This window comes from Haemaphysalis longicornis, unplaced genomic scaffold (genome assembly GCF_048455015.1).
Source record: "Haemaphysalis longicornis isolate Haplotype H1 unplaced genomic scaffold, Haemaphysalis longicornis Haplotype H1 scaffold_43, whole genome shotgun sequence".
NCBI classification, from domain to species: domain Eukaryota; kingdom Metazoa; phylum Arthropoda; class Arachnida; order Ixodida; family Ixodidae; genus Haemaphysalis; species Haemaphysalis longicornis.
This window is the reverse complement of record NW_027526371.1, coordinates 83868-94319: the sequence shown is the minus strand read 5'-3', so window position 1 is coordinate 94319 and position 10452 is coordinate 83868. Positions and strand designations below refer to the sequence as shown.

General features: G+C 47.5%; 1 protein-coding gene across 1 annotated transcript; it reads right to left on the bottom strand.

Moving 5' to 3' along the window:
* Positions 1 to 4928: 4928 nt before the first annotated feature.
* On the bottom strand, positions 4929 to 9605 carry LOC144137625 (uncharacterized). The gene is made up of 2 exons (XM_077669567.1): positions 8211 to 9605; positions 4929 to 5189 (listed from the first exon to the last, which is right to left on the bottom strand). Exons 1-2 carry the CDS (start codon positions 9603 to 9605, stop codon positions 4929 to 4931), a joined length of 1656 nt encoding a protein of 551 aa, XP_077525693.1.
* Positions 9606 to 10452: the final 847 nt, after the last annotated feature.

The window sequence follows — 10452 nt, the reverse complement described above, 5'->3', positions numbered from 1 at the left end:
AACAGGTGTATCGTGTTGGGCGTGCAACTGACTTCATAACGAACCGTGGAATATATGCGTAACCTATATCGCCCTCGCCCTGCCCCCATCGTGTGTCAACTGCTTCGGCGCCTTGTCACTTCGGCTGACATGTTTTGCCCTCCTTCACACATAGTGAAAAGGTGACAAGTTCAGCTTGTCGCCTCGTTTTAAGGGTTTATCGATTTCGAAATGCGGGGTGGGGAGGGGAGGTTGTGTTCCCCAGTTGTACCGCATAGATGGGTGGGAGGGCCCTTGTCTATAGTTGTAAGTAACCAATTTTCCTCTCAGGTAGCCTGCATGATCTAATTCCTCTGCTACGCGAAACAACGAAGAAAAAAGAAAAGGCGCATACAACACGGCGACGTCGTTCGTCGTTGCATGCAGTTGCGGAATGAATCAGTTCCACGTAACCCAGTTCTTTGTATTCTTGCTCTTTTTTATTACCTTTTCCTTTTTTTCAAACTGTGTACTTGTTTAATGCTTTAGTACATATTTGTGTTATGTATTTCTTTCAGGTGTGCGACGCCAGTATGAAGGCCCTGCCGTGACCGCCGACTACAGTGCCTTTGTGTGACTGGCTGTTCACTGTTGCCCGCGACGTGTAAAGCCCGGCGAGTTCTGGGGTTGATGGTGGCCACCTGCTCAAGTCGTGGCTCATGACACCCCCTGCTCGTCATCCAGGCCCCAGACACCTGAAGAAAAGTACAATGCCGCACATGCTTCGATGTGGTCTGTCGTGAAGTGCAACATTGCAATTCTCAAGGGCTGTTTTCCTTGCCTGCAGTAGCACCAGCTTTTCTTCATAGGCCTCTTATGGCAGCCAACATTATCAGTGTGTGTTGTGTGGCTGCCTGTTGGAACGACTGACGACAATAGCTGCAGCAGCAGCAAGTGGACGAGGGCAGTGATACAGACGACACGGCTGAGGAGGTGCCTGACCCCGACATGTTGATTCTTGCTCCCGAAGGACAGGCAGGTGCAGAGCAGGGCAACCAACGCATCTTCAGACAGCTTGGTGGCACTTAAAATGTCATTTTTAACTTTCGTTTCTGATTGTGTGAGGTGTGCGGTGTTTATTTTGTCAAGAGAAAGTTGTTTTGTTGTTGTTTCGTTGTTGTTTCAAGAAGCATATACTATGCCCTGGCGCGGCATTGTTTCCATTAGAGAAGCTTCTTGTCGTTTTGTGTTTGACATGGTTGTGTGAGGATAACAGAGAAAGTTGCTTTGCTTTCGACCACTATATACTTTGTCTTGATACGGTGTTGCTTGATCTGGGATAGCCAGTGACTACTGTTTTGATGGGTCGTGAGGCCTTGTGATTATAGAGACCGGTCAAGATTCTCTTGAGAAAATTCTGTTTATTACACTGTAACCGTCATTCTGCTGTGAAGCAAAGAATGACGATGCATGTACCACAAACAAAAAAAAATAATCAGTATACTGTGGACTCATCTGGACACATTTAGTTCAGTCCTGTCAAGAGTTATATTATGACATAGCACAACCATTGCACGGTGACTTTGTTTGGCAATCTCTGACAGATCATTTTACTTAAGAGAACACGATATGTAAGTATGCATCTCCACTGTTGATACGAAAAAAAATTAACATGCCTAAAATGTTGGAGGCTGTCTCTTAACACAGAGTTCACTGTCATGGTTTACTCTGACATTCTCATGATAAGTGGAAAAATGGTCACAAAAGTTTCATTTACCCCACCATTGCCTGTATTCTAGCACTCAGTGCTTTGATGACTACATGCTTAGGGTTGTGAAGAGTGATATTGCGATTATTTTATCATGAAGGACACCTGCTTGTAAAAAATAATTATGATATGCCAACAGCAGCATCTACAAAGGTGTATTGGATTTTTCCTGAATACATCAGAGTGTGAAAAGTTATGCTGAGCTGTTTCCTTTTCCCCTGCATGCAGCAGCACCGTCCAAGAGTAACCAACACTGGGAAAAAATAATCGTGACAAAATCAACTATAGCATTTCTGTAGTGATTGTACACAGCCTCATTTAAAGTGCACAGAAACCAATGCTATCTTCATTGCAAAAATAAAGAAGGGAACATTGATGTTTGTGATGCAATGCCAAAACTGCTTTCTCTACGCCAGCTAGTTGAAGTGCTCATAGTTGGCACCTATTCTTGTTGAGGCCAACAGTACTGCTTGTTCGTTCAGGGCCTTCCACGTCCAGCAGCTCTCCAGATCCCGTGTGTTTGAAAATGTGTTCATTATGAGCTTAACGACCAAAAACAACAAAGGGTTAAAATTCGGTCTCTATCTTAATTAACGAAGCGTATAGCGATATACTTTACCTACTTAACCCTTTCGAATAGATGCATTAAATAGAGGAGTGGAATTACAAAATATGCTGTCGTAAGGATACATTGCAGGTGCTCAATTACAAAAATTGCACCTCATTGCACAGTTGTACATATATGCTTGTAGAAACAAGTGATTATCGCGGATGGAAACAATACCTGCGGGAAGGCGGTTTGATTCTCGGGATGTTTTAAGAAAAAAACTCAGCAAACTACTTCAAGTTGCATGATTAAGCATCAAATTTGTGGGCGTTGTCAATGTGACGTGATACAGGCTGAGGCTGTTGGAGCAGTTCGTCACGCAGAATAGCATATTAATATAGCTAATGAAACAAAGCTAGGCGGGAAACGTATCCTCGGGACGCTAAACATTGGAGGTCAGTACTCTCTTCCATTGACGTTGCACTTGCAGCCCTGCTTTCATTGAAAAAATTAAAACGAGCTTGCCATGATATTACCGCGAACCATGTAGGGGTTTGTTTATTTATTATTTGTTTTTACCGCCCGGCCACGCCTGGCTCTGTTATCTGTGTCCGCGAAGCGCGTCTTCCATTCTTTATTTTTATGCCGCACGGGCTATCTCATTCAGATAAGCAGACTGTTTCGCCCTAACGGCACTAGCCCAGAATAATCTTCTCTGATCTATGGACGGTTCGAGAAACACTTGCGCCGAAAGATAAAAGCGTGCAGAGCAGACGCCGCGGCATTCGATTCGACGACACTCGCCTGCACAAGTCACTTTGTTGACCGCTGCTTCGCCGCCTCTGTATTCTTTTGAGTTGTTAGGGGAGCACAATTTTGCTACAATAAACTTGTTTTTCCTTCAAGACGACTGCGTCATCCTTGGCTTCGTGACAATATAAGTACGCAATCTGATCGTGCGCAAAACGCGCACACATACGTTTTGAAAAACGGTTTTAATTCACTGCACAAGCGGGAGTGGCCGAACAATGACGTGGCGTTAGAAAATCGATTAAAATATCGTACTCACGTCACAGTCCTCTTATATATAACTGCCGGGCAACAGCGCCCACTCCCACTCGGGAGTGGGCGCTGAAGTCTCTAAAAACGATGGAATGGTCCTCTACAAGCTGCACGAGAAAGTGCACTACCGTTTACGTCGCTTTTCGTCCCAAGAGAACGCCCTTGTGGGACGAAATCTTTGTGCAGCAACTGTACAATCCACACGTGGAGACAGCCAGCGGACCAGCTGACGAAGAAGTTGAGGTCTACTGAGGTGAGGGCGCACTACAAGAGGATTTGCCCTACGCTGCCATGCCTTCGGAAGACGACGACGAAAGGGGTGACGACGGTTGCTTCTGAGCCTCCTCGTTCTTCTTCTTCTTCTTCTTCTTCTTCTTCTTCTTCTTCTTCTTCTTCTTCGTCTTCTTCTTCGTCTTTCTTTCTTTCTTTCTCTATTTATTTTGTTTCAATTTTGACTAATTTCCAATCTCGATTCCTCAAAAACAAGAAGAAAAAAGCTTCCAAAATTTTCTAACTTTCCTTGAATCATCCACCTAGGCAGCAATCTCATTCGAATTAGCAACTGATGTTTGGCCGATCCCCTGATTGGGTATGCGCCATTTTGTGAAGGAACAACAACAACAACAACAACAACAAAACGGTGTACATTATTTAATTATTTTTTTTACAGAGCCGTCCAAAACGCCTTTGTACTGGTGGGGTCCGGCTGCTCCATCTCCCCTTGGATCCGCTGGTGGTGTGGGGAGAAGCTAAATCGACCCCCAGCTCTGGTGTTTCCCCAGACGTGCACAACTATGGCGAGCTGTGCCAAATTTTTGCAAGACAATTGATTTTTGTACTGTAAAATGCACGTTAGATGAATTCTACGCCTCCTTTTCGTGAATGGGGTCGTTTGGTACATTTTAGATCGGTTCATGAGTGACGCGCAGCCTGTTAACACGTTTGACGTTCTGCATTACACTAGAAGGGCCGTGCTTGTACCAATCCCGGTATGAAATATCGCTGGGGCAAACTTGACCAGCCACTTCCCACTTCACTCGCATGCTCACTTCCATACTTTCTTGCTTCTTCACTCGGAAGATTCATTTTCGCATTTCGTGCACTCGGCGACTTTCTAGTAGAAAGGGCGACTATCACCCATTCTCGTTATTGTACCTGGCTAAGCATCTGGCTTCCAACGACAGATCAGTCTGCTGAAGGTTCCCACCGCGCAAGCGCCCTTAGAGACTCGTAGGTGGGACACATCAGCACAGTGGTCGGCCTTTACTTAACCTAAAAAAGTCGCCCATTCAAGTCACATAGGCGAATAACGTGCTGCAATAAGGGCAGGTAAGTTTAGAGCGCCATTTTATTGTCCATTCATTGCATCGTAATGCTTCACATCGTTCCGCGGGGATGGTTAAGTTTCTTAATCTAACAGTGTTGAGGCACACTTTAAACCTCCATGCTCCGTGCATGCTTAGAGCATTGTAACAAAAATTCTCACAAAGAAACTTTCAACTGCAATATGTCCATCTTATCTATGAAAACAAACTTGCCGCAGTCATTCGAAACTACATCTGAAAGGATTTAATATTATTAGCAGTTCAATCCCTATTGCAGGAATTTCAGGTGAGGCAGGCAGGCTGACAGGGTTTGTCTTCCATGCTCAGTGATCCCCGGGCAACCATTGACGTCAACGGCCCTCAGGTTTATAAGGTCAAAAGCCGCGGAACAGAGGCCCCCGTCGGTGATGTAGTAGCACTGCGCGAGCTTGAGTGTGTGCAGGCGACTCAGCTTTTGCGCGATCAATGACAGCCCGATGTCGGTAATTGGGCATCCGCATAGGCTGAGGCTCCGCAGTTTCTCCATGTGCTGCGGATAAGAAACAGCAGGCAAAAATTACAAAGTTATTGCACCCCTTTCCACTAACAGTGAACTTCAATGCCCCTTCTTGATGCATTCACCGGGTGGCGCTCAATTTCAAGGCCCGAACATATTCCCAACATTAAAAACATGCACCCATTCGAGCCTTGCACCCGACTGAAATACAAAATAAAAGTTGCCGCGTATTTGCTCCTATCGTTGCAAGTGTCGACGAAAGACGATAGTCGTCTGGCGCCCCGGCAAAGTAAATGTCTCCCTTCTCTTTCCCGCTTGCCTCTCCTACTGTTCCTCTCCCGTCTCAATCATCCCAAGGTGAACACGCTAGAGGTTTCCTCAAGTCAATTTAAATTTACCGCGTTCCACGGCTCCACTTCGAGTTCCTCGATGCCAGCGCAGCCATACGGCGGAGATGCGCGTGAATCGAGGCACCCTACTAGAACGTTTATAGAACCACGTTGCTTACCTAGTCCACGTGCGTTCCAAGCGGAACGTGGAACCTATCTACAGGAACCTTTTGTTACTGTTGCCGTTTGATTTCTTAAAACTCCGCCAAGAGCTATACGCCTCGAGCACTGCCTGTAGGGGTGCCACTGAAATCCCCCTAGCGGCCTGTCTCGAAAGCAGCCGCGGGAGCCTCCAGCCCGCTCCCCCCAGTCGCCGTTGCTTTTGGGGCACGTTCAAGACTGCGATTTACCTTATGTACGCGTTCGAAATACATAATAATATGAAGCAGTCACTCTGTTTGCAATTGTGGTGTGTTTACGAGAGTTTAAACGTTTATGACGCGATCTTAGTGTGGTACATTCGGTCTGTATGAGCGCCAGGTGTGTGTCACAGGCCGGCGTCGCGAAGCTGGCACATGCACGCAGCTGATTACAATTTCACTGCCCCGAAATTTAGTAGGAGTGTCTCCGTAAACAGCGTTTCCTTCCGATGGTCATGCTACGGCCATACACTATGATTTAAATCGGCATTGTGCGCTTACATATTTCTAGCGGAGCACTCATACCTGACAGCGCGCCAGTTACGCTTGGCAGTGTCATAACTCAGATATTGATCCCTAAACTGGACAAACCAATGTGGCATAAGCTTCACGAAAATTTTATGAGACAAGTGAGATAGATAATGCAAAATTATACTCGGGAACCAGCGCACGGCGAAAAATTTAATGCTGGATCGTTATTTACTGTAGCAAGGGATCCGGTACATATTGGGCAGATATCCGCCAGAGGACAATCGTTCAAAGCGAGAATAGGTGCAATATTTATAAAAATGTGTGTTTAATCGTTTTGTGGAAAAACAAATAGAAATTCTGATTAATAAACTGTTGCGGACGCAGGCTCGATGATAGCAGAACAAAAACAACATAAGCTAAATAAGTTGTTTGTCCCTGTCCATCGACGGGCGCCAACATCCGTGTTGGGTGGGTTGAAGTACGCAGATATTCAAAAATGGTGAAAGAATATACAGATCGATCATGTGAAAGATATCGGCACTTGATCAGATGAATTTGTGATACAACCAATCATGTCATGCAGCCGAGAAAGTATACGCTCCACTATTAAACTCGCCCGTTTCACGTGAAGATACACAATCCCTCCTCTTTAAAATAATAATGCATCTAGGTATTACCATTCAGTAAACTTCCCCATATAATTTGCCCATTTGATCGTCCCCAGATGCAAAAAAATAGCTGACCTCGCGGATGGTCATCGCTATAATTCGGAGACATATTCCATGGTATAACTGCGACTTTCACTTAGTAGAACGACAAAAAAAAATCTGCGCATATTCAAAGCCCACCACAAGATCGGTTTCTCTGCGCGCGAAGGATGTTGCACTGCTGCGCTCTTAATTACGAAACTGTGTGAACGTCGTTATTGGTGCGTTTGTGACATCCTGGCATCGAACAAATCTTCTCGATTAAACGATTGGGCTGTAAGTGAATGCTTGGTGCTGCTGCACAATACCTATCAGTAACAATGTGTTGGCGAAGCGGTAATCTACAAGCGGCACCGGTAGCGCATACGAACTTTGTATGAGAACAATACGAAGAAGCTGAAGGCGTCGACATAAAGGGTCCAACAAAGCGAAGAGAAACGTTTTGGCTACAAAAACATTCTTTGTTTCCTCAAATTTATGTCAATGCATCAGTTGGGTAGTCCGAATCCGCAGGGCCCTTTTCACGTACATTTTTCTTTGCTTCTTTTCTCCGCTACCATCACAACGGATTGGCCGTCACACCATGATGGTGTATCCCCAAACGCCTGCTTCAAACAACCAGTCGCGGTTGCACATTCTATTCAGATCCTCCTAACCCTTAAACTTCCACGATGTACACACTATCCCAACTTTCCGTGTTCCTCCAACAGGGCACACTCATCCCTTCCACAAAGGTTGCACTGAGGTTTTGTGCTACGTGGCCTATATAGTGACATGTTGATAAGCAGCAGCATTTTCAAGCCTCCGCGACAGCGTCATCGCAGTACAGCATATAAAGGCGGGTGGCCGCTGTTTGATCTATCTAGTTCAAATGATATGGCGGGCCTCTAATCGGGGAAGATATAGAAACTTTACGTGTCTTCATCGTTGATGCTCCTACATCATCATCTGCAGATCATCCCGCGGGCGGCTTTGCCGAGCTGCTTCATCCTTCTTCAAAGAGTCGCCATTAAAAGTCGTTGCGATCTGCAAGGTCTCTCTTCTTTTCGTCGAGTTCTTTGTGCCTTAGGCTTAGATTCCCACAAATTGATGCCGTAATATCTGCAACTAATTTTCTGGCCTTCCATGGCACCAACTGCGCATACACGCATATATCATGACGCCAACTAAGTATAACCCCACAGATATGCACGTAGATGCATTTATCTTTCTTGATAACAAAAGTGTCAGATTTATTTTCCTTTTTATGCAAAAATTCTAGTCCAGGAAGAATTAGCTCGTAAGACGAAGCGTTTTAAAAGTTGCGCTTCCAAAAATAGTTGGCGACAACCCTCTTATTTTGGTTACCTCTGTGATGTAGCAAAGTCCGCTGTCTCCCACGCTGGTGTAGCCCAGGTCTAGCTCCGTGAAATTAACTTGGGTGTGGTCACCGGAAGCAAGAGAGACGTCTTGGCCTGTTATTTGCCTGCAGTTCTTCAAGCTGACCGTTCGCAGGCTGGGCATCCGCGACAGGTAGCTCAGCGCCCGGTCTGTCAGCTTGTGGCACGAGTGCAAGCTAATACGGCGGAGCTCTCGCATATAGGTCGACAGCGCCGCGATCCCGTGGCAGGTAATCAGGCCGCACTCGGATATATCGAGCTCAGTGAGGCGCAAAAACGTTCGCGCCAGGGTACCCAGGACTTTGTCCGACACACCGCTACAAGAGTGTGCGTAGAGCTTGGTCACTCCGACGATACCGGCGCCCTTGAAGATGTTCGTGATGCCTTTGCCGATGCGTCTGCAAGACCCGACGTCCAGTTCGTCCAGCGAAAATGGCCGAGATGCGAGGTGCCGAATTCCTTGTCCCGTTACGAGGATGCACCGGTGGAGGATGAGCCGCTTTAGCGTCGCTATCTTCGCTACGTGTCCGACTCCCTCGTCGGTCACGCCGCCGCACCTCCTCAGGTCCAGGCTCACCAAGTGACCCATGCCGAGGCTTATACTCTCCAGACCGGCGTCGGTCACGCGCAAGCAGAACCGCAGGTTCAGCTGTTCGACCTGGGGGACGCCCATCTCGTCCGAAAATTGCCCGTCCTCGGTGAAGCCCGCGATATGCTTGAGGCCAGCGTTGGATATATCGCAAGCCCTGACCTCGAGCACCTTCAGGTTCCGCAGCCTCGTGCCGATTAGCCACATTCCACGGTCGCCGACGGAGCCGCAGCCGGTGAGGTAGAGCACCTCTAGGTTGGGTAGTTGTCTGGTGATGCACTCCACGGCGTCGTCAGTGACCTTCGAGCACCAGCTCAGGTTCAGGCTCGTCAGTGACGTGCACAGCCGGGGTCCGAACGTTTTTCCGACGCATTCATCGGTCAAGTTCCTGCAGTGAGACAAGTCAAGGGACTTGAGGCATGGAAGATTTTCGAGCAGGCTTGCCAAGAGGGTGAGTTCGTCAGCGGGGTTTGCCACCTTGACCCTCTCGACGCCGCGCCTTCTGAGGCTTTGCAGCACTGGTGTGCCAGGGCTGTGCGAGAGAGACAGCAGGACCTCGACGTCGCTCCAGATGCGTGGATCGTCGGCCGCGGATCTCCAAGCGCCGCACACCTGCGCAGCGCTGACGCGGTCATCTTGCTCGAGCTGGTTGAATATTAGCCGGATGATGTCAGGGTTCCTGATGCTCGCAGACGCCTCGGTCGCTTGGAACGACCCCGATCCTGCCAGCCGGCTACCTCCATTAAAGCGGCTAAGACTGATAATTCCGCCCATAGCTGTTGCCCCCCTAGTTTTTCTTCTTCTTCGTCTTTATCCCTTGTCGTCTTTCTTCTGCAGATAGTGGCAAAACAAGGGTTAGGCTGCTTTCTTCGGTGTATGCTGATAATGGTGGGTATGCCCTCCATGATAATGATGCCTACCCCTACCCGTACCAAAAAAGATCAGAATATTAACCGATTGCTACGAAGCATTTCAAGAACTTCAACGACCATTTTCAACGCACCCTTCCGTAAACCAAATTATCAGGCAAACAATGGCCCTACAACTGTATGGCATTCAAGTCCGCATAGACTGGACTCCTGGCCAAGATTTGGCGGCACCGGGGAATCAGGCATCCCACGAAGCTGCGCAGGAGGCTTGCTCCTTTCTCTCCTCCGCTGACACCGCCGTCGCCCGGACTTCAAACCTTCCTGAATGCTTGTACTCAACCGAAAATACCAGCGTACCCCCCGCCATCCGCAAACACCGGTACAAACACGAAAAGAAACTCCGACTCAACGAACCTACGCCAAGGGATCACGTTTCCAACAGACCTTTCCTTACAAGAACCCAAGAAATATTTATTAACAAATGCTATACACATGCATCATTTTCACCGGAAACAATTCGCAAATGATACTCCCCATCGACCCGAAATGTCCATACTGTCAGCAAGCCGTCAAGGCTGATTTGCACCACCTGGTCTGGATATGCCCCAAATTCTCTCGATACCGGAATTGCACTTCCCCCAACCCAGACCACTCAATTCATATCAATCCCCTCGCCTTAACCTTATCATACGGTTCGCCACTAAGAGCGGTCTAGCGCGAGTTATATAGGGATGGCCTAGACCAGTGAATGG